Source organism: Nelusetta ayraudi, unplaced genomic scaffold, assembly GCF_046127955.1.
Source record: "Nelusetta ayraudi isolate G7.1 ecotype Tasmania unplaced genomic scaffold, CSIRO-AGI_Nayr_v1 ptg000016l, whole genome shotgun sequence".
Taxonomy (NCBI): Eukaryota; Metazoa; Chordata; class Actinopteri; order Tetraodontiformes; family Monacanthidae; genus Nelusetta; species Nelusetta ayraudi.
In genome coordinates this window covers 5102650-5129575 of record NW_027466066.1, presented here as the reverse complement: position 1 = coordinate 5129575, position 26926 = coordinate 5102650, and the positions used below count along the sequence as shown (strand labels likewise).

General features: G+C 49.5%; 1 protein-coding gene across 1 annotated transcript in view; it reads left to right on the top strand.

Moving 5' to 3' along the window:
- cep112 (centrosomal protein 112) overlaps positions 1-18967 on the top strand; it is a 91327-nt gene extending 72360 nt beyond the window's left edge. The window contains exons 24-26 of the mRNA XM_076024111.1: positions 9823-9912; positions 16718-16819; positions 18899-18967. Of these exons, the coding sequence (XP_075880226.1) occupies positions 9823-9912; positions 16718-16819; positions 18899-18967 (261 nt within the window). The remainder of the gene's footprint in view (positions 1-9822; positions 9913-16717; positions 16820-18898) is intronic.
- The last annotated feature ends 7959 nt before the right edge of the window (positions 18968-26926 follow it).

Below are 26926 nucleotides of genomic sequence, written 5' to 3'. Positions count from 1 at the left end.
TGAATAAACAATGGCACTCCGCCCATGGTGTCACCCGCCTGAGCTTTGATCAGCACCACTGTTCCTGCTCCCCACAGCAGCGCTTCCTGTCTCTCTGCCTGCCGACTGCTGGCCTTGTGCACACACACACACACACACACACACACACCTCTATGAGTTAGTGCTGCTCTGTCAATCTCGCACACGGGCCCCACGACCGTCTCGCAAACTCTCGGACTCGACCCACCTTTAAGTTTGTGCCCTTGTCTCTGCATCTCTCAGTTGTGTTTCATCCCCGAACACACACACACACACACACACACACACACACACACACACACACACACACACACCAGGAATACACACCTGTAGCATTTTTCAAAGGATACGTTAGGGAAAAAAAACAAAAAAAAAAATAAAGCTGTGGTGGATAAGTTGTGAAAAAGTATCCGTGTGCACAGGACACCGTGCACTGCGAGCATGTGGCGTGATTAGGTTTTTGCTTTGATGCAAGTGTTTCAGAAACAAGCAGAAGGGCTTCCGTCTCACACACACACACACACACAAACACACTCAGGCACGTTGATGGAGGCTGTAGCCGTGGCAGCTGCAGTTTGCCCGCGCTTCTTTAGTTATATATGCATTAGTTTCTGACGGGGTTGAAAGGATGACTTTGCCTGTGGGGAGGAGCGGCGGCGGCGGCAGCGGATCAAGAACAGGTGCGTTGGATCCCCCCCTCCCTCCATCCCTCCCCCTCAGCGGCAAAGGCAAAGAGCCGCTGCAGTTGTCGCGGGCGCACGCGCGCAAAACCCCTTTTACGGCGCACGGCCGCGTTCCCTGCGTCAACCTTGGACCGCTCGTTTGTTTGGTGGAAGTTTTGCTCAGCTAACCCCCCCCACCACCCCACCCCCTCCCCCCTGTGTCGTTTCCAACACTTTTGGCGGAATGCATTAATTCGTTAGACCAATCACATTTTTATTTTTTTTATTTGTCTTGGCCTGATTAAAAGTTCCCTCCAGTTCACCAGCAACGCCAGTCTGTTGAGCAGCAGCCGTTGTTTTACGACCAGTTATGACTTTCCTCCACCGAGCTCCCCCCCCGCCCCCCCAACCTCACACCCCTTGAACCATCGAGGAAGCCGACCGGTTACGGGATCCGCTGGAATATTAACAGCAATCAAAAAAAAAAGAAAAGCCAACCGCCGCCTGGCTGTGATCTTATTCTTGGCCCTGTTTGATCAGTTTATTGGGGAAGAAGAAAAGGAGACGACATTCCAGGATCAAACCGGGGAACGCGGAAATTGGAGCCGTCTCCCTGCGCGGACAAGATATTTCTCATTAAAACCGCAGGTCTAATGTTGATTCCAAAGAAGCCCATTAGAGCCAGTCAAGTTGGCCACAACTTGTTTTTTTTTATTTATTTATTTTTAAAGGTTACTCTGACTACTGAGGATTGCAGGGCGGGCTCCCTGCTTTCCAGTATTTTAGCTCGAAGCTTTTTTATCTTGGCCATCAAAACTGCTTCATTATAATTATGGAAGCAAGGTTGCCTCACCAGGTTTGAGCATTTTTCAACACAACTGATTAAATGCTGTCCTTTGAAATGAAGGCCTGGAGCTAATATTCCTTTTAATGTGGTTTACGACAAATGCCGCGCGACCAATGTGGGGGGAAAAAAAAGAGGTTGGGGTGAGCGGGGTTGCAGGCAGACCGGCATAGCAAGTGCCTTTGTCAGAAGCAACGGTGGAACACCTGAAGAAAGGAATCATCCTCGCCGCCGTTCCTGCCGTGCGCCTCAGTCTGCCGCGAGTTTTTCCCACCCTTTCCCCCGAAGGATGAACCTTGAAGAAAAGTGCGGATGTGTCACCGCAGACTTGAGAATTTGGTAATTAGGAAGAGCACAACTGTCTGCCGGCAGACACTCCGTGTTCGCGGGTGTCATCCGAGGTGGGCGACGGCGTCGGCGCTCGGAAAAAGAAAAACCGAGAGGGGCTGTGTGCTTTCTCGCCCGGAACGGCTGCCAGACCAAACGTCTGGATAGAGGACGCAACCACCAGAGGAGCAGAAGGAGTAGTAGAGAAAGAGACGGATGTGGAATCGCTGCAGCGCTGCTTTGACTCCCATCCAAGACCAGAACTGCGGGTTGGGAGGGGGGGGTTCTGGATAGGACGCGCGAGACGAGAGATTACCATCAGCTGGCAGTAGATGAATTGACTCAAACGAATTGCTCAATGCTCAAACTGCTCAGCCTTGACCATGGAAATCTCCTGCTGCATCCAGAGCCACTAGTTCTGGTCTCACTTAACATCTTCATTTTGAAAAATTACACATCCCTGTTTTTCTTGGAAGTTTCTGTTCTTTGGCAGTTGCAAAGTTCAGGGCGACTGCAGCACACGGAAGAACCGAGCTGGCTGTCAGGATTCAGATAGTTTGCTGTTCTTGACAGGGAAAAATAACACAACAATGGAAGGAAATACTCGAGCTAATTTTACCCATAATAGCAGGAGTAACATTGCTGAGTCTTGCAAACTGCTGTGTTTCTTACCCAGGGTTTGAAGGTACATGTTAGTTAACGACACAGCTCACTCTGGTCCAACAAGTAGGTTGAGCGTGGCTCCTGCTTAATAAGAAACAAAGAAACAAACACACTTAACTAAATCAGAACCATTATCAAGAAAACCCAGATCTCCACTGTTGCATTAGCCAGGCAGCTTGAAAACGCTTTGGTCTTTCAAAACGTATAGATCTGAGTAATTGATTGTCAGAGATTAAATTAGAACCTATAACTATTTATTTTAACAGTCGGCCAAGTCACTGCTAGGTCCAAGCTTTAACTAGCTTTATCTAAAATAATATCTGAACCAAACTAAAAGAATATAGACAAGAAGCGCTAGCTCGCTTCTGCCACACGGAACACCCGTGCACTTCAGTCCAATGTGACATTTGCTAAACAGAAACACTTTGAGGCCACGTGCTCGCTCAGCGGCGGCAGCATATGGCGAGCTTCCCCGACTTGTTTCCTATTCTCTTTCTACCGTCGCTCGCAGCCGCCGAGCGAGACGGAGCTGATAGAGAACAGCGTGTTCTCCCCGTGGGCACGACTGGGTTGCAGCATGTCTTCATTACCTCTGTAATTGTCTCACTATTTTCATCAGCGCCGGCTGAGGCGCCCCCGTAGCTGCGCGGACATGAGTGCACATTGCAGTTGACGGACGGGGACGGAGCGCTCGCTGCTCGCGACCCGCTGAGGGAGTTCTAGTTTTGCTCGCGCCTGCCGTCGCGGTCAGATCGCAGCTTTTGTTGTCACTGGTTTTATTTTTATTTTTTAAATTTTTTTATTTAGCCATATGAGCTAATACAGCTGCTCTCAACTAGTGGAGTTTCTTTCTTTTTTTTCTTTCTTTTTTTTTTTACGTCTGCCCATAAAGAAATAAAGGAGGCCGAGACCTCACCCACTCCCACTTCCTTGTTTCATCAACCCTGCGAGACCATGTGACACCTGGTAAATAAATGAAGACCGACTGAGAAGCATTGATTTCAAAAGTGGCAACACTGTATTGTATCCTGGTCACCCAGCTTCGTTATTATCTTTCTATAGTGAAGTCAAAGCACCGTGGTTGGAGTCGACTTGAGGGTACAAGGAATCGAAGCACTGAAGGCGTCTCAGCTCACACTGTTACCTGCGATGCCTGTGATGGTGTTGTCTTGGTAACCACGCAGGCCCCCTTTTTAACTCTCGCCGTTGCAATGCATTTTTTCATATGATTGGATGTTAATCGGTGGCTGCATTCACTGACACCTGGGATTAAACCATGTCTTCAGTGTCCACATCAAGGTGTGACTGCAATCCAATCAGGTTCTATCCCCGCTGTCATCTGCTTGTCATTCTCATTTTTCCCATGCCACAATTCTTCTTCTTGTTCTTCTCTTTCCCCAATGTGTCCACAGTTTGTCTCTGGACGGTCAGGCTTACAGTAGCTGATTTCCGTCCAATTACACACACACACACACACGCATTTTAGTGTATGTTGTGTTGGAGGCCACAAAACAGACAGGTAGCAAAAGCTTGGAAAAAGTTTCACACTCTTATCACCTCTGGGTGGTGCGGGGTTAGGGTTGGGGGGGGGGGGCTCTCTCTCCACCTCCACCATCCCTCTCCTCAACCTCTCCCCTCCTCTCCATCCATCCCTCCCTCTCTCCCCCCCTCCTCAGTTTCACTCTTCTTCACCGTTCCCACGAACCTTTGATAAAAGTGCAGATAAAAGAGATTCTGCGCTCGTCTCTCCGGCCGTCCACCTCTCCTTGAGGTTAGCACCTCCTTCATTATTTACTATTAGATCAGTAGACACGCACGCACACACACACACACACACACACACACACACACACACACACATCAACAATCTGTGTGTGTGTGCGCGTGTGCGTGTGTGTGGGCGCAGATCACACAGCGCGTCTTTGTTTATGTATGTCTCTTCTCTTGTTGCCCCCTGTGTATGTATCTGTTCTTACCCTTTTACTCGCCTCTGTTTGTGTGTGTGTTTGCGTGCGTTCGCCGTGCGCGCCTGGCTGGAGGCGGTGCAGTGTGAGGTTTCTCTCTCTCTCTCTGGCTCTCTCTGTCTCTCTCTCTCTCTCTCGTTCCCTCTCTCGCCGCTTTTCTGAAGTCGTCCAGCCTCAGTGTCATTAGAGGATCTCTTTAATCCAGACTTTGGGAGAAACTTCTGACAGCACGCTGCAAATAGACGGCCCCCGCCGCACATGAAGAGCAGCTCGGGCTCCTGACAAAACAGCGAGTTTAAAGAGGCCCCCGGCCTTTTTTTTTCTTCTTTTCTTCTCTTTTTTTCCCTGCCTCCCACTACTCCCTCTCTTCTTTCTTCTTTGCTTTTTTTTCCCCCTCCACCCGCCTGCCCTCTGTTGCTTTTACCTAACCCTGGGGAAACATGCTTTCCTTATCTTGCGCAGGAGGACCACCCTGGAAAGATGACTCAGGCCTCGCTGCGCCTTGTGTGTGTCTGTGTGTGTGTGTGTGTGTGTGTGTGTGTGTGTGTGTGTGTGTGTGTGTGTGTGTGTGTGTGTGTGTGTGTGTGTGTGTGTTTGTGTGCACACAAGGCGAAATTGCACACTCACACATGTGACCAAGCTGGCGAGCTCACGTTTTTTTTTTTTTTTGGTTTGTTTGTTTCCGAGCCCTCGCCATTGACGCAGGTCCCTACCTGCACCCATCGCTCCGAGCAGTGTGTGTATGTGTGTGTATGCGTTTGTGTGTGTGTGTGTTTTTTTGGCGCTAACGTGTGCACCAGCTAATCCTTTGAGCCGGCGTTCGGGATGGCGAGATGCAGATTCCCGCCACTGATGTTAGAAGCGAGAGGGACCGCAAGGCCTGACACTCCCCTCACCCTCAACACCAACCCCACCCTCAACACCACCACCTCCACCCGACTCCTCGCACTCTCCGGCTCCTCTTCCTCGACTCCGTCGTTGCCGCTCACGTTTCTGTTTTCTTTTCCCACTTCATGCCACACGCACCTCCATCTCGCCCGGGAGGAAATCTGATTTCCTCCTCTTCCTGGCCTGGTCACAATGCTCCCAGTCTGCCCGCCTGATAAAGACCATATCGCCCCGAGCATATGGAGGCACTTAGGAAAACTCTGCGCTGCTCCGTGGTCGCTCGCGCACCTTTGAACCCGCCAGAACTCAAAAGAAATCACCGGCATTTTTGCCATTCACCGTAACATAACACAACACAACACGTGCGGCTGCAACTCTGCGGTGTGTTTCTGCTGAGTGCTGGGACATTGATAGTGTTTGACTTGGAAACTGAGTGAATATCATTTGGTAGTAGTGGTGGTTGGCATGCTTGGATTATATATTTTGTCAGGTTGTATCTCAGGTGTGATATTTCCAGTCACTTCCTGGCGAACATGGATAACCTGGGGGTGGGTGGGGGAAGTGGTGCTCTGACAGACAGGAAGTAGAGAAAAAAGTGGAGGAGTTAAGGAGTCAACTTTGGGCCAATTCCAATTCCTCCCTTAACTCCTCAATCTCAACCCTCGCCCTTAACCCTCAATCTTTGGCCCCCAATCTTGGCCCTCAAAAATAAGTGTAAGGGCTTAGAAATGGGAAGTGCAGTTACGTCTTCAGACTGTGGGGGGCGGCTACGTCCGGCTACGTCCAGTCTGTCAAGAAGACGACAACGACGAAGAAGAAGGAGAAAAAGAAAAAGACGACGAAAAAGAAGAAGTCCTCCGTTGCTACACAACGAGGTATACAAGTAACGTGAAGCCGGGACCGCCGGTCCGGCTGACAAACATCGTAAAGTAAAAAAAAAAAAAAAAAAAATGTTACGCAACAACGATGTCAATAATGCACAAAAAAAGTCTTAAACTAAGACAATAAACTGGTTTCGTAATATTTATATCTTTATTAACTAATAACATACTTCCATTTGTAGCTCTCTTTTACATCGCCATCTTTTTCGAAGATGTCTTGGCTAAAATACTCAATGCCTTCTGGGTAGCCCTTACTTCCAAGGGTGGTGCTGGCGAATCTCAATATTGAGGGCGATACAGCCCTTAAACTCGTCCCTCAACTTGACGTTCTTAGAATCGGGATAGCACTTGCACCTCGCGGGAGCGCGCATTTTTGAGATTGAGGGTTGAGATTGTGGGTTAAGGGAGGAATTGGAATTCACCCTTTGGCTCCTTATTTCCCCCTCCCTCGAAGAGTTTTCCTCTTTTCATTTAATTTTCATTTGTTCCTCTGCCATTTGAACTGTTGAAATACATTTTTAAAATACATGCTGGTTTACATTTTCGCTCTGCTCCTCAAACTGAGTGAGACGGGAAGTCGGGGGGCTCCGCAGTGTCCCCGTCATTTGTTTTCGCCGCTACATTATCCGTGATGTAAAAGCCTTTTTGCTCTGGGCCTCAACGTGTCTTAATACGTCTGACCGTAACGGTGACTAATAGTTTCTCTTGCTCTCTCTGACTCTTCTCTTCTGCCGAATCATCCCGTCTGATTCTATTAATGAAACTGTTGAACACCCCCACCACCCCCACCATCTTGATGTGTTTGAGCGAATCCCATCCAGAGCCCACATGAAAGAGGCCAACGCCTCCACAGTCAGCCTCGCTTCCCGGAAGGCCGGGGAAGGTCCAGAAGCGCTGTGTCACAGAGTGGGGAATCGGCGTGGGGTGGTGGGGGCTGTAGGATGTGGGGTGTGGGAGGGGTTGGTGGGGTCAGAGTGTGACTGTCTCACCCACTCTGTCAGCCAGTTCCCCGAAAGAGCCTCCCCTCGGTACCGGGATGTGTCGAAGGGAATGTATTGAAGGGGTTTCTGTAGCATCATCAACATGACGGACCAGTCTGATGATTTTCCAGTCTTCGCCGCTGACTCTCGTCCTTTAGCAAGGCACGCGCACCTCACCTCCGAACCCCCGAGCGCAGCAGACACCTGAAGGCCCCCCACACGAACACAACGGCAGTCGCTGCAAGAGGGCAAACGTATGCAACGGGTGTTTGGGTCTATTAAAAATCGCCTCTCCGCGCCCAAAATCCTCGGCTTCAGCAATAAACAAAATGAAATGATGAAATCGGAGGCAACTGGATGAAGTCGTGGGCCGCGTGGATGTGGATCGTGAGCGGCTGAGAAATACCCTGATTAACGGGATCAGCCCACCGCCTTTTTGCGCCGCACGGCTCCGACTGACCTCGACGTGCTCCAGCGGTTGTGACATAACTCCCTCCGCCGCCAGAGGCGGCGGGCGGGGGGTGGAATCTCAAAGTCGATTCAGCCGCGTCTCAGTGTTCAGTCCAGCCTCTACGAGATGAAATGATTAACGGTCCGAATGAAGGGAGTTCTCAGCGAGATGAGCGACCGTCGAAAGGCGCGCACGTGGTCTCGCGGGGGAGATGATGAATTAAACGAGGCTTTGGCAAAGAAGACAAGTATTGTTTTTGATGCGGCAATAACCGATTCTGGGATTGAAATATTATACAAGGGCAACTTGAAAGACTGGAAAGTTTTGCGTCTTTCGGTTTCGCTTGAAGGAATTCATTGTGAGAGAGTGAAGTAAATTAAGAAGAAGGACACGGCCGCAGTCAACACACACACACACACACACACACACACACACACACACACACACACACACACACACACACACACACAGTCACAGTAGAGGACATGACACTGGAAATTACAGTGTAATTGTAAGAAACATTGATTAGATTGATATAAATCCTGCCAGACTCGTGACCATAATTTTGCTGCAGTGTCTTTGGATTAAATTTGTTCAAGCGTCTTTGGCACTTTGGCCTCTTCCACACAATTTATCAAGGAGACTCAGTCAAAACTTCCCTTGTGGTTTTTCTGCTCACAACTCCACAGAGCAACTCGAAGACGTCCCTAAACTTTCTAAGACCCTGTTTACACGGATACGGGTTTCTCTCAAAACGCACAGCTTAGCCTTGCGTTTACACCAAGCTGGCGTTTTTCACTGAAACCGCACTTTTTTAAAAACGCTCCTCCTGGGTGGATCAGTTTGAAAACGCCGCCTTGCCCGGATTCGTGTAAACGCCGAAACCGTTCTTTTTTTTGGAAATGCTGATGTCACAGCTCTAAACCCCTCCCCCGCCCTTCAACCTGAGCGGCCGTGAGGTGCAGACAACCACTCACAACAACAACAACCACGTCGGTCAACAGACTTGTTACTGCTACTAATGATAAGCCTGCAGTCTCCCATTAACCTTCACTACAACAAACTGCAAACACTAGTGAACAATAACACACAGTGCTTGTGGATCCATCGTGGATTCCAGCCTCTCAATTTTTTTGATACGGCTTTGTGTAAATGTTTTTTTTTTTTTTTGTCCCAAGGGAATTTTTGAAAATGTGTGGTTTCAAAAAATCTGCCTCTGTGTAAACAGCCCCTAAATGTTAGCCGCTACCGTTTATGCGAACAAATTCAACCACTGTGTTTTCCCTGATTCAGAGCTGATTTTGACTCAAACATTTTTTATCTTTACTCACGCCTCCGACAGACTTTGAAAGGATTATTTTGGGATGATTTCCCGAAAGTTAGTCAGTGCAGCTCTGGAAGCGGAGAATCTGGATGTGATTTATGTGGTCGTGAGTAAGTGAGTCGGCCGGCCGGTCACGCCTGTCGCCCTGAGCCGTGTTCTCCCTCTGCTGGGCGACACCTGCTCGCCCTCAAAGTATTGACGCTAGCCAGCTACACAAATGTATATATAAGAGTGCGCGTCTGTGTGCGCGCACGTGCGTGTGTGTCTGCTTTTCATGTTTGCTAATCAATGTGGAAATGTCCACATGTGCTCTCAAACATCTGGTTCTCGGCCATGTGCAGGAGCTGCGTCTCGCTTTCCGGTCATATCACTTACAGGCAGGAAGGGGGCACACACACACACACACACGCACACGCTCACGCTCACAAATATGCAGCTATACACACATATCAACTCTTTTTTTCAACTTTTGCGTGAATCCCAGTGAGCAGATGGATCAATTTCATTTCAAACTTCATTTCTTTTCCCAGCTGAGGCTTTACGTCACGTTCAGTCTCTGGCCACTCTTGTTTCCTACTTGTTAATTGATCATCTTGTGCAACAAAGGGAATTTCCATCCACTCTGGAGTCCAAGTTGAAAGACATTGGTGAAGCCAGTTAGTTAGCCAGCCAGTTTCCCATCGCTCCGGTTTACTCGGCCTCTGTGTCTTTCGTCGTCCCCTCAACGCTTCCCCGGATTAGCGAGCATTGCCTGCGCTCAACCAACTGTTTGTTTTTTTTTTCATTTGTTTCTTCTGACTCTCTTCCCTCTTGCCAACAGGTTCTTCGGGAGAAGGTAGACCGCCAGCAGAGACACCTGCACGACTCGGAGAAGAAGCTGCTCAGCAAAGAGCTCCAGAGTGAAGAGAAGGTAAAGCATTGGCTTCTCTCTTGCCCATCTCATGCCTGTCAGGGCGGTACAAGAGAGGCGTTCTGCCTTTTTTTTTTTTTTTGCTTAAACTCCTTTGCTCCCCCACCCCACCCTCCGCCGTTGCATCACTCGGGCTACCCACCACCACCAAGAGCTGCAGCCATGTTGCTGCCCTGGGGTTTTCATCACTCCTCTTACTGCCTCCGTTTGTCTGCTTCGCCTCTCCCCTCTCCCCTCTCTCTCTCTCTCTCTCTCTCTCTCTCTCTCTCTCTCCCCTTCCTTGGAAAACCAAAAAAGGTGACTTTGAGCCTCCTCCTCGTCTCTCTCCCACCTCTCATTTTTTCCCCCCTTCAGAAGTTTGCAGATATGGGCTCTTTTTTGTGCATTTCCCAAATTCCTTGAGCTTTGACTTGAGGAGGGCCTAGGGGCAGGAATGCCACGGCAGCTCTGTGTTCAGAGGGAAACCTCGATGCCTCACACACACACACACACACACACACACACACACACACACACACACACACACACACACACACAGCCTCGCCCAAACAGCCTGTAATTAGGCTCGGTTTTGACCTTGACACACACGGAGTAGAAAGCGCTGATGACTGTGCTCGCTCACACACAGGAGGCTGTTCTTTGTACACTGGTATGTACACCGAAGCCATTCATTCTCCTTTGTTGCCAACCCTCGAACCTCCCACCACCCCCAGCCCTCTCCCCAGCCGGCCCTGCTGACCCCTGTGCACACTTCACACACCCCACCGCCTCGGCCTTGCAGTCACTGCGGCGACGCAACGTGACGGACGGGTCCGACCTCCGAAACCTCCAGATGCAATAATTACCCGTTGCTGTGAAGTCCGTGTTGCGCTCCTTTTTTCTTTTGTTCTACTTTTTTTTTAGGAACGTGGCCTGCAACACTGAATTAGGCCTGCGTGATGTCACTAGGGGCGCAGATGCCTCTCCCAGAGTTAGTGGCCAGATGTGCGTTGCGCCCAACTGGGAACCGCCTCAACCGCGGGGAGGATTCGACAGTAATTTCAAAGAAATTCCTTTGCTTGGCGGAAACAGCGTTTTTGCAGGAGGCTGTAAACGTAGGGCTAAACATGCTGTTTTCTGCAGTTCATACTAAGGTTCTGGGGATGTTATCGAACATTACTAGAGATAGTTTGTGTGTTTGTGGCAAGGCAACCAGCGACCAGCTAGTTAGCAGCGGCTAGTTAGCTCCTAACAAGAGAAGTTCTCTGCACTAAAACTCGAACCCATCGCCCCGGTTTGCATTAACTTCCCTGCCATTGTTTTCACACAGTCTTTGCACACTTTTCTTGGGAAATATCCCAACATGCCAGTCGCTCATTCAAACCTCACCCTCGTGCTAAACAACGCTGCCCGAAGAGACTCAGATCCTTTTTTTTTTAACTCCTCTGCTTTCAGTTTCAGTTTCAGTTTATTTAATTTTTTTACGAATCAGTTACAATACAAATGCAAATAACATTCAATCAAAGTGCGTTTGTAAAAATGGGTCTCCCCAGAATCTATCTACAGCTTATGAACAGGGGCCCAGACACCATACAACAACCACTAATCACAAATCAAATCCCCATTTCCAACCCAATCCAACCCAACCTAAAACCCAAAACTTCCTCAGATTACCCAGATACAAAGATACTCACACAACACATCAGATACTGGTGCATGAAAATACATACATGGATGCATACATACACTAAAGAGAGAACTTAATCATTTTAAATCCTCAACTGTTATCAGTAGTTTCAGAATAAGACATGAGCGAGCTCGGTTGGATCCATCGTTCTTCTGCTCAGCTCAGCTCAGCTGCCGCCGCCGGTTAAGCGTTCGACTCCAGGCGGCGTTGCGTGTTACGACCTCTGCTCTTTTCTCCACCGGATTGATATTGCCCCGATTCATCTGCCTCGCAGGACTGGCACAGATGTTGCTTGCCTCACTCTTGCAGGGGGTGGAGGTGGAGGTGGAGGTGGAGGTGGAGGTGGTGTGGTCCTCGCAGGCTCTTTCCCCCCCAAAGAGAAAATGCCAGATCAGCAGCTCGCCGCTCACTTTGTTGGATTCTCCTGGAAGAGGGCGGCAGAACGGCGAGAAGCGTGCAGCTCTTTCTCAGTATAAATACATAATGACACGACGGGCGAGTTTTCTGTTTTCTCCTGCCGCGTGTGGAGCGCTGGGGGGAAACAAAACACACGGCGAACCTGCAGTTGTTTTGGGGTTTGGAGGTGGGGAGAAAAAAATGCGGAGGAGTTTCGCTTAAGTTGTGTAGCCTCAGTCATTTTGACTGCCGCTGTTTTTTTTGTTTTTTTTTCCCAGCCGAGGCGCGTTACATCAGCAGCAGCAGCCGATCCGATCCGTCCCGCAGCGCCGACAACTTCGCTAAGACGCCGAGCGACTTGTAATCTTCTCCTGCCTCTTTTCCCCTCATCTCATCTCTCTCTCTCTCTCTCTCTCTTTTGTCGACTCTTGTGAAGCGCCTCCCTTTATTCCGTCCTGCGGCGAAGACCTTTTGAATTCAAATTGCTCCTTGGTGAACTCTCCGAGTGCCAACTCAGTCAAGGCGGAGGTGCAAACTTTGTGAGTGGCGTCATTTTTGATGCCCCCCTCCCGACTCACCCACCCCACCCAACCACTGCTCTTGTTCCTGACAAGGTTTTTGTCACTTTGGAACAAGGGGCGGATATCAAAAAGTCGCAGCTATAGTCGCAGCCCCACCACCACCACCACCTGTCCCGCACCAGCCTGACACACACACACACACACATGCACAACTTCATTAGCATACATCAAGCTTCCCGAGGATGTGACAAACTTCATTTGAACACTGAAAGTGTTGCGGGCTTGTTCCTTTTCTGCTGGCAGCTGTCAGGAACCACGCCATGTGACGCCAGCAAGAGGAAAGTCAAAACCGCAACATAAAGACTATATATAGATGAAATGTTGTCATTTTAAGATGTGACTGCGATGGGGGGGCTGCCGCAGATCTTCGCAGTCTTCAGAATTAGAGAATCGCGCTTCATGAGGTGGGAACACAGACTTCTCTCTCAACCGAGGAGTCGAGGAGATGAAACCAGATTCTCCTCCCATCTCCCTTTTCATCGCTTTGAGAAATAGTGCCGCACATTTTTTTTTTGTTGTTGTTTTTTTTTTTCCTTCCCTCCTGTGTTTCCATCCCGTCTCCTTTCTTCCTCGCTCACTCGCTCGCTCTCATCTGGAGCCGGCCCGTGACCAACAAAAAGCCCTCGCGGAAGGTTTGATCAGCGCTTTTGTTCAGAGGCAGCCGACATCTGTCTTAATGACGAGGAGGACGAGGAGGTGGAGGTGGAGGAGGAGGAGGAGGAGGAGGAGGAGTCCTATTCTCTTCCTCGTCAGAGACGCCGTCACGTGCGCACACCTGTCAGAAATACAAACACGCCGTTTTCTTTGAGAGAGAGAGAGCGAACGAGAAAAACGTTGCCATGGAAAAATGTGCGCGGCAAGTGAGGGAGGGGGCGGGAGGAGGCTTTGCCGCAGGAAGTGCGTCCCTCAGACGTCCCCGCTCCCTTGTTTTGAATTTTAATGCCATTTAGAGACGCAATTGAAGTCGGAAATTTGAATCGGCGCTTTTTTTTATATATAAATACATCTGTTAGCCGAGCGCTTCCACGGCGGAGTTGGAAGAAAAAAAAAGGACAGATTGCTGCATCCGCCCACGTGCAGTCGGTTAATAAACTGCGGCTGAGCAGCGAAGGGAAGGGCTTTTATTAAAAAATGCTACAGTGTTGCAGAGGCATGAATCCGTGTCATGCGCTTTCACATTACGGAAGCGGCGCCGCATCCGGTTGCATCACGCACGACAGCAATCTGGCTTCACTCCTTTCTTGAAAAAGAGGGTTCGAGAGCAGAGGTGGAAATAAGTATTCACATTCTGTACTTAAGTAAAAGTACGGATACTTGTGTAAAAAAAAAAAAAAATAATACTCTGGCAAAGTACTGATTCAACTCCTTTGCCTAAGTAAAAGTAAGAAAGTACAGGTTCTGGGATGTACTTATGTAAAGGGGAGGGAGACGGGGCGCCTGGGGAAACTAATGTTTTCACATCAGAACTTTTTCCACTGCGGAACAATTAACAAAAAGTGTTCAGTAGGTTGTAGCTAAGAAAAACACTGCTCAGGTACACAGGATGGACAACTATTTGACAGGGACGAAAAGAAGAATTCATGAAAAATGTTCTTCCTCCAAGGTGGGGCGTGACAGAGAAAGTTTGAGAACCACTGCCCTAATGCCATGCAAGTCTATGGGGTCAAAAGTCAACTTTGTCCTAGAGACATGGGGCCACTTGCAGGTTCATCGGGATCCCTCAAGACACAGTCAAATTTGGCTGGTGGGGGAGGACATGAAAAATGCTCTTCCTCCAAGGTGGGGCGTGACAGAGAAAGTTTTTTTAGAACCACTGAAGTACAGTAACAAAGTATTTGTACTTTGTTACTTCCCACCTCCGCCAGAGAGAAAAAGAAGAAGAAAGCGGCGGCTACGTCGGTCCGGCTGACTCGGCCTCCCGCCTGCGTGCTCAGCATCCCTCCGGTCGTCTGGCTCTCCCTGGGAATTCTGGGTAGATCCGGGCGGAACGTGCCGCCGCCGTCCCGCCGCCCGGCTCTAATGTATGGGAGAAAGGGGGAAGGAAAAAAGGAAAAACGGAGACGGCGTTGGCCGCAGAGAAGAGCTTGTAATTTGGTGGGAGCGGATCTGTCATTGGCGCGGCGGCGACGGCACCGAACACGAGGCAGGAATGCGAGGCTGGAGGAGCGCGGCGGCTCTCTGTGAAGAGCGGCGGGCTTTCTACGGCGAGCCGAGGGGTGTGTTTACTCAGCCATTGTTTATTGCTCCGCTCGAAGGTAGCGCTAGAGTGTTTTGTCTTGGCTCTCGCTGCCCATTTTGTTATGACTACTGAAACTGCAGCTATAGATAGATGGGATTTTTTTTTTTCCCCTCCCGTAGCATTAGCCGATTTTTTAACTCCCCAGACGTTTAAATTAAAGCTTCCCAAGCCGGGCCGCTCTTAAATTACCCTTGATTTCATCTCCGCACAAAGAGGCAGGTTGCCATAAACTGATGGACTCGGTGTTGTTCTCCCCGACACTTGCGGGGCCAAAGGAGAATGCAGCAGGAGGAGATTTTTTTTCTTCTTTTTTTGGCAAAGTTGTGGCAGACTAATCGACTGCACACTGCGCAGAGACAAAGCGAGCTGCCTCATGTTGGGATCATTTATCCTGGAGGTTGCTTTGAAGTGCTTCCCAATCCCTCTCATTGTGCCCAGGAAGATTAATTAGCCAAAAACCAGAACAATCAGTTAAATCCGCAACAGGAAAATTATTTTTAGGGAAAACCAATCTTTTCCTGCCCCTCCTCCTGCTCCTCCTCCCCCTGCGCTCACCTCACCTCGTTCACGTTCCCTGCCACTTGAAAGGCTGGACGGACCAGAGGAGATGTGGGTGGTGGTGCTGGTGCTGGTGGTCGGGGAGGGGGGGGAGACGTGGGGATACTCTTAATGTTTGCCGGACTTTGGCTGTGAAGGACAAACGGTTGGAATGCTCAGACTCTCCCCTGGTTACACCTTGAAATATGTGGCTGGAAACAGTTGCTTTTCACGGGCCCCGCTGATCCCCGCAGCTCTGCTAAACTATTCATCCGGTGGCTCCAGATTAATTGATTCAGCAACTCCTTTCAGAATGCTGTAAATGCCTTTACAGTTCTGTAAAAAGCTCAGTGTGTGTGTGTGTCTATGCGTCCATTCATGTGTGTTTGCGGGTTTTGGGAAGGGGAAAAAAAAAAGGAGAAAAAAAAAAGAGGGGGGTTGCGCTAACCAAACCCTTTTCAACTTCTATAATCAGACTCTGGTTTGGTGGAGTGTAATTTAGCCCCAGACAGACTTCCTCCGGTCCTCTCCGGCGGAGCTGAGCAGCCTCGCGAACATTCCGGCTGCTGCCTGCGTCGCATTTGATGTGTTCTGCCCCTTCCACCGTGGCTGGCCTCGGCCTCTGCCCCGCTCAAGGAAAAGAAGAAAAAGAAAACAGCTGTGTAACAGGCCTCGCAAATCCGTTGTGTCAGACTGTGGCTGTGGTCACGCTCAGCCAGTAGGGGGCGTTGTGCGGAGCGAGTCATGCCAGCTCGCGGACCCCCTGTTGAGATGTGAAGGAGCTGTGAAGAGCGGCGGAGCCGTGAATAAAGAGGGGATGCCCGCTGTCTATGTGTGTGTGTGAGTGTGTGTGTGTGAGTGAGAGAGTGTGTTTCCTCCAGTGCAGCTGTTCTCTGGGTCTGTCTCCTGAAATATGTAGCGTGTGTTTAACTGTGTGTGTGATTGAGAGTGAGTGGCGGTTTTAACACTGACTGAGCAGTGATTAATATTAATCTGCAGTCGTCTGCACTCACTCTGAACAAACAGTTCATTCAGATTGACGCTGATGACGTTTTGTTGTTCAGGCTAGGCCAGGCATGGGCAAACTACGGCCCGGGGGCCATACGGGGCCCGTTGAGCTTTTTAATCTGGCCCACCGAACTTGGAAAAATTTACACTAGTAGTAAGTAAGTCATAACATAGCTGCATTTCATTCATATTTTCAGTATTTTAAGAGTCATTTAAATAAAGAGCTAAATACCGCAGGGCTTCAAAGGCACTTATTACCACAAGTCAAAACGTTTGCCCACCCTGGTCTTTTGTTTTTTTTGTTTTTTAATCATCGGGCTAGTCGGGTCACTTGCATGCGGGTTCCAGTGGTTGACTGACACTCTGTGGGTCCACCAGGTGACGGCGGTGCGTCAGGGGTACGAGGACAGAATCAAGGGCCTGATGCCGGCGGCGCTGCGGCAGGAGCTGGAGGACACCATCACCTCGCTGAAAGCTCAGGTGAGACCTCAACCTTCACCAGACGCAGGAGATAATAATTGCCGACCAATTTAAAAATCTGAACATTCTTCAGCTCTTTCACGCGTCTTGTTGCGACGCTGGCAAGCCAACTAGCACACCAATTAGGAAAGAAATGACAACTAGCTCGACTGAATTTTTCCATGTTACTGCACTGAAACGAGCCGTTTGGATTTCTGGAGGCTGCCTATGTCACACGCCGCCCTGATTGTCTGTCAGGGGCTGGTCAGTCACAAGGGAGAGTGAGCTGCTGAAAGGAGGAACCATGGAGCAGGTAAGGAAGGGGGAGAAGAACAGCCTCCTCTGGCAGAGTGAAAGAAACACTTGTTTTGTGAGGCCTGTATAGCTCAAGCTAGAGTTATTTGACCAAACAAACCTTGTTTATTGTTGGACTTTAGAGTACCAAAGTGTATTTATTAAATCTGGCAATGGCCATAATAATAGGGCCGCTTTCATGTGGCCACGGTGAGTCCGTAATTTGTCCAGAGGGTGAATTGGGTTCTTCAGTTTACTAAATTTGCTGTTGGACTTGAGAATCTTCACAATAACACGTTGTAGTTTCACCTCAAATATATACTTACACGCAATATTTCAAAACTGGCCTGCATTCCACACCAGCGGCTCCCCGGCTCCCGCTGCAGAAAGTCACTCTCGGCTAAAACCCAGACGATGAACCGGAGCAGCAGCTGAACGCTCCCCGCAAAAGTTGATTTAAAAAAAAAATCCTCTGCTCCAGACGGATATATCCATCCATTGTTCCGAACCAATTATATGGCAGCTTCCTGCTTGTTGTGCTCCGAAAATAGACGTCCTCAAATGTCCTGACAGCAGTCCATGTTTAAAAAAAAAAAGCCCAACAAAACAAAACTTTCATGAATCATCACAAATGCTCAAGTGCTTTGGACTTGGTCCTGAAGTGTGTCATTGGGCCTTTTTTTAAAAGCTTGACATCATTTCTTTGTGTCTCTGACTTTCCATTGCTATCAATCATTAGCAACAACAACAACAGTTTGCTGGTATCCTCTTCGCCACTTTGGTCCTCGAAACCATCTGAAGCGATGAGCCACGTCCCGCTGACGGCCAAGGAACGTGTTGGCGCCGCCTCTTTTCTGGACCGTCGAAGCGTTCCGGCCGTAAAGAGGGAAAATAGATCACTCCGTAATGACAGGGCCGTCTCGTTTTCTCCAAAAGGAGCTCATCACGCCGTCGTGCCGTGTTCGAGATCCCGTTTCCGTACGCAGAGCGGAGCTCTGTGATTGTGTTTGTTCGGAGGTTGTAATTGGTGACCCGAGCAGCCTCCCCTCTCACCCAGCACGTCTCCGCAGTTCCACTTTCGAGTGTATTATTTTTACATAATGAAACCAAAGGGAGGGAGGGCGGGGGGGGGAGGGAGAGGGGCGGCGGTGGCGAAAAAGCCCGAAAAGAAAGAAGTCGGCGAGTGTTTTTGCTTCTCTGGCGGCAAGCTGACCACATTTCAGAGAGGTTTGGGATTCGCTCGTGCCAAATGAAATGTTAGAACTTTCCGGAGGTCTCCCCCCGCACAGAGGAATGTACCCTCGGCTCCAGCGCGTTCGTCCCAGAACAATACGCAGCCTTTCGGGGGCCGTCATTATTCTGCCAGCCTCTAAACGCCGTGTAAATATAGACGGGGTTTATTTTTCGCTCCAGCCAAAGACACTTCGTAAATAAACGCGCGTTTTTTGCAGGACGGCGCCGCATCCCGGCCTCACCTCGCCCCGATTGGTAATCTTCCCTCTGTCCCTCTGCGCTTTAACCCCGCTGCCCTAATCTCCTGACCTCCTCCCCCGCCCCCTATCCCCTGCTGTCTTGACCCCTGGACCAAACAAGCGACCCTTTCTTCCACTCCGCTGACCCCCCGTGCACTCAAAAGCACATTAGACCCAGAACTGCCTCACCTTCCCTCCTTCAAATCTCGGGAATTTCTGGCAATTTTCGCACGACAAAACCGATCTGATTGTTTTTCTTTTTTGGGATGGAGTGGTTGAGGGGTGTCTGAGGATCCATCATGGGCAATTGTTGACTTATTTGCCTGTGTTTCAGGTCAACTTCCTGCAGAAGAGGGCCTCCGTGCTGCAGGAAGACCTGGATGCCTGCCGCAGCAGGAGGTGAGGACGAGGGGTTCGGCCGGGCTGTTAAAGAAACTGGGGATAAACACTCCTTTGGCTCTCGTGCTGTTGAGCATGAGCGCGACTTTTTGAGCGGAATTCCTCGCTGACTTTGCACTCAGGAGGGCGTCCGTCGCTCTGCGAGAGTTTTTTTTTTTTTTATGCCCACGTAAAAAGATAGATCAGTCTGAGAAATCTGAGATATCTGGACGTGAACTGGTTAATTTTCACAACCTAACAGACAGGTGAACGGTGTCCAGGCAGGAGTCAAGGACAGAGACCCTCTCTCCTTCACTCCTCCATCACAGTGTTCAGAAATGTGACTCAGTTTTAATGTTTGAACCGAGCACTAATCCAAGCTGGTGTCCACAGGTGACCTGTGGAGAACCGTGAGCCCCCCGGGGACCCTGAAGGATGGGACGTCCAATCAGATGTGAGCATTCAACGTGTCCACGCTTCCCTCACGCCATCACTGGACTCGTCTTTAGGTTGGATGCACAGCTGCCTCGTGCTTTTTAGAAACGTGACTTTTATTTTAACGGGCTGATTGTTATTCATTGGCCAAACTGAACATGTTGCCTCATTTGGCTTATTGCATCAATGTTGTTCATCCGACGGTTTTACATTTTGTATGTTTTAAGTAGACTGTTACATTTTTGCCAGAATTCTTTCCTTTTTTAATAATAAAAAAGTTCACATTTTTTTGTTGTCATGTCATGTTTCTTTTTTACTCTTTCTGTGCTTTTCATCTTCAAGGGACTCATAATTAATCCTTCATTTGAGAAAATCATGCTGTCTGCTTTTTTGTTTGTTCGTTTGTTCTTGTTTTTTTCCCCGTCTTTCTCTCTTTTTTCTCACAACCGCAACATGCATGTTAAGCAAGATTAGCTCTGTATCTCACACCGGAGTCAAACGAATCTCCCAAATTACCATTAAGCGTGAGCTTTCTGCGCCAGCCTCCCGTTTGAACTGTAAAGAGCAGCTGGGGGTTTTGTGGTGGGTTTCGATAAAGAGCAACTGCGGGTCGATGGCGGTTTGAACTCCGGTCCAAACGCCACAGTCCTTGGACGCCGAGCTCCTACCAGTCTCGTGTTTCACCCAACCCAGTCGAACCTCTTGACTGACTCCCACTCTGAGGTCCATGAAATTCACCGTGTCTCCTGGCCTCCTCCCGAGGAGGTTTTATGATGTTAACGCTTGGACGGGGCCGAGGATGTGCTTTCACGACTCCTTCATCTTCTGTCCCTGTCTGGTAGCTGCGGAATGCGTTGGCTCCGACGCTCGGCTTTTCTTCTATTAAACCGGTTTTTGCGGGATGACAAAATCCCAAAAATCGCATTGGATTTCAAAGAGGCTCCGGCACGTGTTTGCATTGGAATTGCTTTCTTTTTACACCCGCATCTCCATGTGTACCCATTGTCCGTGACCTGCTCTGCCGTCTCCAAAGGAAACACTATACCCCTCCCTGTGTTTATTTGATGTGCTGATTCTGCTGCCCGGGCAGAGAGAGAGAGGGAGAGGGAGAGAGAGAGAGAGAGCACTGTCAGACCGACATCTGAGAAACAAGAATTTAGTCCTTCAGCGTGAAGTCTTTGTGGAGTCTGTTGTTTCTGAAGGTGTGCACAGAGGACTCACAACCACTGTGTGCGCGTGTGCACCAAGGATGTGACCACCTTATGGGCGCCATCGCTTGTTTTCCAGCTGTGTCTTCAGGCGAATCCTGGTTCCAAGACACTCAAAGGTCCCTCTCACTCGTCAACGTGTCGCCCAATCGGCTGCGCGGTGCAACACAAACACGTCGTCTCTCCTTGAAGACAACCTGCGATGCAACTCACGGATGCGTTTCTGCTCCTTCCTTGTGTTGTCTCCAAGTGTTCAATGGGACTCGACCGCAGATGCCAAACAAACACGTTGACGGTCACTTGGACTTTCCCGAAGAAATGACACCCAGCTACTGTCACTGCTGGAAATCTTGACATTTGTTGATGTTCGTCTATGCGGTTGAAGAGTAAATTGATTAGATTGATTAGAGTTGAAGGAAAAAAATTGAATTGTTAAAAGCTTTGGCCCTCTGTCAGTCTCTCAGAGAAGACCTGGTCAAAGGAGGCGACGATTCCAAAATAAAAAATGACTGCAATTAATTTGGTGTACAATCCGAGGCCAAACACACAAAAGCAGTTCATTGTGGCCACAGTTTCAGCGGCCAGGGAGTTGGACCAAAATGGTTGTGAACATTTGACTGTGTTGAGTTTGAAGAACTGTCAGACACATCGCAGCTACTGTTGGACTTGGTTGGTTCTGTGGTGGAGCTCCCACCAAACTGCAGAAACACTGTCAGAACTTTTGTTAACAGACGATCCAACACTACTGCCCAACTCACGCCAAGGTTGTCACGCTGAATCGCAATTAACTCGTTCGTGCGGGAATGTGCAGCATTTCCATTTAGTACGAGATGTTTTACCACTTTCCATGACTTTGGCCTTTGGCCTCAGTTTCAACGTGGCGATTTAAAAGTTTTGGCTCTCCGGCAAAAACATCTCACAAGTGTGTTTTCACCACACTTTGGTCTGACGCCTGATTTTGAAGTCAGTCTGAGTATTTGACGTCTCCTCCGTCCTGTTTAGCCATCCCATCTTTAAGTCGTTAACCCCCGAGCGGCTCCAGCCATAACCTCTCCTTTAATCTGCGCTGCGACTCCGGCATAGTTTCACTCTAATTGATTGTCCGCCACCAAAATAAACCTCCATAATCGCTGCCCATGTAAATACAAGCAATGAGTGTCATTTCCACACGGCCGACGAGGCCCCATTAGGGATCAAAGGCCTCGCTTCCTCTCGGCTATCTCCACATCAGACAGCCGACTTGCTGTGTGACAACAGCAAAGGGTGGGTGGGGGGGGGGGGGGGAGGTTAGGGGGGCTCCGGAGGTTCCCGCTCATCCGCCATCCGGAATTCTCTGCTAAACGCTCGCGCTCGCAGCTGCCGCGCCGCCCGGCGCTTGTTAATGTGGAATTTAGCTTTCATGACGTGAGCGCACAAAAGAGGCAGAGGGAGAAGAAGTAGAAGGAGGAAGAGGAGGAGGAGGGGGAAAAAAAAAACCTCTCTCGCAGACGGGAAAAGGCGCGGACTGAAAGGCTGAAACTGCCTCATGAAAGTCAAAGTCAGGAATGTGGAGCAACTGTGGATTCTGCTTGGAAGAGGGACTTTGGAGCGCTTTTTGAAGCGTTTCACTCCTGTAGGATATTAGGGAGGTTACCCGAGGACGTGCGGATTTGAGGGCCCGCCAGTAATTTCTCTTTGGGTGTAGAGAGAGAGAGGAGTCGGATATTTTCTCCACTGCGTGCTTGTGTTGCGTGGACAGTAACTGTGGGGAAAGAAGGTCAATGTGTTTTGTTTTGTTCTGGGTTTTCTTTTGCTGTGTGTGAGTTGGGCCATCAGAGCTTTTTATAGCGTTGTATTGTGCGTCAGACCGGAGGTGGGCCTGTGTTTGGCTGCTGTATGCCGCTCGCATAAATAAAGCTGTTTATCACACACACACACACACACTCGCACGCTGATGTCTCCCATCATGTTCTGCTGCCTTTGTGTCTCCTCCCAACTTGTATCGTACCTCACTTTGATGATGCGGGATCTCCGGCAGTGATTTTTGTTGTTGTTGTTGTTGTTGGGTTTTTTTGTCTTCTATTTTTCCCCCTTGGCTCTGTCACTCATTTTCAACCATGTGAGGAGGAGCAGTAGCAGGTTGGAAGGCAGGCAAGCAGGCAAGCAGGCTCAGCGGTGGAGGTTGTGTATATGTGCCACTGTGTGATGGATGGTGTGGGCTGAGCCAGAGGGACAAGAGGACCTACGCTCAAGACAGCGTGGGAGGTTTGTCTGCACCGCACTGCCCCTGTCTGCGTCTGGCATCACCGCCTCGCCTCCTCCATTGATCTCACACAGCCTCGGCTTTTACGATTAATATTATTGTTATTATTATGCACGATATCTTGCAGGCTGCGACGGGTTCGTTCGACTGTGGGTTCGAGCCAATTCAGAGAAGGCGATATCCTGTTTTTAATTTTCCCATTGACAAAAAAAAGGCGGTCTCAGAGGGGCGGAACTACTCCTGGATGGAAGTGTTGTTGCAAAGTTGGGGAGAGGTACCGGACACCTTGGTGACATCACAAAGGGAAGATTTCCAAAAGGGAAAAGGGGAATTTCGCAAAATTAATGACAAGATGAGTCTATTATTTATCTTCAAGTCTTTCAATTGCACCTTGCAACTGTGTATTTCTTGCATGATGCAATTAGCACAAGATGTGAATTCACACTATTAAAACTTGACATATCCCTTTGTGAGTTTGCATAGACATCTATTTGTTGGAACATCCATATATATGCATATAGATATACATAGCATGTGCAGGCAAACCTTGTCCTTGGGATTGATCTCCATGAGAAGATTGGATGTGTGGCTGTCAGTCTGTTGCCAAGGTGCTCACACTGCCCAGGCATGGCATCGCCCCGCCTTCCCCTGGACAGGAAGTGTGCGGAGAGATTAAAAAAAAAACCTGCCATCTATTGAACAAACGAGCAAGTTAATCACCTTCCCCATCTGGGGAGCCCGAGCGCCGGAGTCAAGGGAGGGGAATGACGGGGTTAAAGTGATGGATTAAGGACAACTGAAGTCGGGTTGAGGCCGACGTGGAGGAAGGATGGTCGAGGGGCGGGGCTTGGCGGTGGCGGCGGCGGCGGCGGTCCGTCCCTGTGAAGTGCCTGCCTCGCGCGCCAGTGCACTGCGGTGCGAGCGGCGGAGGAAATGAAAGTCATTACTGTCGGCGTGGAGCGAGCTTCATGGCCTAAACGGGATTAGACGGTGCATCCGACATTGTTTCTATACATTGGTAGACTTAAAAGTCAAGCGCAAAATGGGATTAAAACGAGGGGAAAAAACCAATAAATAACCTTCAACAGCCGCACCCCCCCCCCACCACCACACACCACCTCCTCCACCCCATCCTGCCACCACCTCCCCCCCTTCTCTCTTTTTGCCTCTCTTTTATTTCCACTCCGCCTTCCTCCGCTACCAATTCCCAACCTATTTAACGTCATCCGCTCTCTTCCTCGCTCTTCCTCGCTCTTCCCCATCAGCCCTGCCTCTGTGCGTGCGTGTGTGTGTGTGTGACACATCTGTCTACCTCCTCTTCCATCTCTCTCACACACTCATCCCTATCATCAAAATGCACAGGTAGGCGCCGACTCCCACTCGCACTTTACATTCTCTGTTTTGCAAGAAGAAGAAGAAGAGGAAGAGGAAGAAAAAAACATCCTTCCGGGGCCAATTGGCGCTTGAAATCCAACTTCATTCCCCTCGAACTGAACCCTCTCAAAAAACAAACCCTCCCACTGCTCACACACACACACACACACACACACACACCAACCACTCTGCCATCCTCCTTTTTCCCCTCTTACAAAACAGCCCCATAACAAACTGACTGAGTTGTTGCCCTTCCTCAACTTTTTAAGGGTATTATGCACCATGTCCGACTTCAAAGCCTGTCTTAACTCCACACTTTAATTGTATCTTCTCCAGCTTCTCTGCGTGCCGTTTGATTCTGCTGACAGCGGCGCTACTTCTTCTCCTCCTTCTCCTCCTCCTCTTCCTCCTCCTCCTCCTCCGATCACCTCGTCCTCCCCGCCCCGCCGCGCCGCTCTTTGACCGCGCCGCCGCTCCTCTCATCGGCTCCTCGGCTCCCACTCTTTCGGAGGCCATTGTCCCGCTGTTGTCACCTACTTTGAAGAGGTGGCCTGCATTTCCTCCCCCGGCCAGTTGCTCGTCGCCCCGGGTGTGTACACACCAAACAAACTTGAAACAGTAACCCTCCCTGTTCCAGATCGGCACCCTCCTCCTCCTCACCCCCTCTTTATCTGCATCCTCTCTGGCTGAGCCCACTTCCTCCTCGTGGCCCGGCTTGATAATTGCCATAAGCTTCCCTCTTGGTTTCAATTTCCATTGTCCTCCCCAAAAATTCTTGGCTCTGGCTTGAGATAAAGGGATGAGCACTTCAAAGGGGTCTGCAAAGAGTTTAACCCCCGAGCCGAAAAGGAGCGGCGCACAATAATGTAATTGAGAGCAGTTACTGATCACAGGGCTGCGGCGCACAGAGGACAACCCCGGTAGATGCACACACACACACACACACAGTCTCAGTGTTTACGGCTGTAAGTGAGTTGGCCGGTAGCAGTTTCTGCAGACCGCTGCGAGGACCAAATATCATCATGTGATTTTATGACGTTTTTATCGTCATAAGAACTCCAGTTTTGCAGACAAACAAGGTCCCATAATATGTAAACTGAGGATCTGCTAGCAATGTGTGTCTCTTATTTGTCAGTGAACCATCCAAAAATGTTCTCTTCACTTTTATCAAGTTCGCACAAAATGTGGAAATCGACCCGTTGGTGATGTCATTAAGGGCGCTGATACTACTTCCAGGTTGGTGACTTTGACACCACCTTGTTTCTGTCTCCTTCCAAACATGTGGAAGGGTCCAAGCAAAGCACCAGCATCAGCAAGTGATGCTAATTTTCAGGAGGCAAACTCAATATTTTCAGCTGAAAGGTTGTAAACAAAGGGCTAAACGTGCTGTTGTCCGGAGCTCTGTAGAGTCTTTTGGAGAACTAACATCATGAGGGCTGCTCCGCTGGAGTCCAGGCTGGAATGTGAAGATCCACGATACACCACAAACAGCTTTTTTCCATTTTGTTCCCCACTAAAAACTTGAAGCAGTTGAAGAATTGATCGGGTCAGTCAGTGATTTACGGACGACCTTCCATCGCTATTTATAGGCCCCTTTGTAGTCGGACTGAGTTTGACCTGTCCCTGTAATAATATCTTCCCAAACAGAGACACAGTTACACCTCATAACCTCTCCCTCCTTCAAGCCCTCATCCAGGGCTCCTTTTTATAGGGCCTGGAGCCAGGGACGCCTCTGGTCTGGGGCCATTCAAAGACCCCGGGGTCAGCTCCTGAAGGGCCAGAAGGGAAGATCTGACCTACACGGACCTCCCATGAAAGCACAGAGAGGGGGTTGACGCGGCAGGACGCGAGGGTCCGACTGGCCCCAAGTACCGGCAGGGGGGCCCAGCGCTCACCACGGTCACGCTTCCCACCCCGGTGTGTTTACTGTCAGAGGTCATCCGCGGCCCTCCGCACTTAACACAGTCAGACATTGTCAGGGGCCAGTATATTAGCCAGATGAGCCGTATACCTGCAGAGAGGAGAAGAAAAAGAGAAGACAAAAAAAAAAGGCAGCACGTTGTCGTAACTCTGAGTCATTAGCGCCTCACGCGTCACGGTTGCGATCGCCAGATTTACTGTGCGTGGGCTGCTGCAGCACGCCTGCCTTGACATTTCGTACATGAGGTGTTTTGTATTTGAATTTCACATACATGTGTTTCCATCACAGTCAGCTATTATGTCTTATACTGTTTGGGGATTTTTATTTTTTTTGGCTGTAGCTTGTATGTTTTGTGAGAAGCTGATCGGCCGTGGCGGCGGAGCAATCACTCGGGTTCAGGATCAGGATCTGAGTGATAGAGTTCTTGGAAATGTTTCCTTCCACTGCGGTTTCTGGTGGGTTTCAAGCGGAACATATTTATGTGTCTATTTCTGCCAAAACGTTGCAGAAGTATTTCGGATATTCTCTCTTTTTTTCTTCTTCTTTTTTTTTTTTTTTTAAAGACGCGCTTATTACATCTCTGTAATGTTTCGGAGGGTTTTTCTTGGCACCATGCGCCGTTCCTCGCTCGAAGCTGCTGCGCTATCATGTTTCTCAACATATTACTCAGAAGTCAGGATGCCGCATGTGCTTTTTCACCATGAAGGGCCCATCATGGTCAAGACAGAAGAAGAAGAAAAAAAAAAGAATGATTGTGAAAAATGTGCTAGGTTGCAAAACGCCTTTGCCCGGCCAGTGATTTTT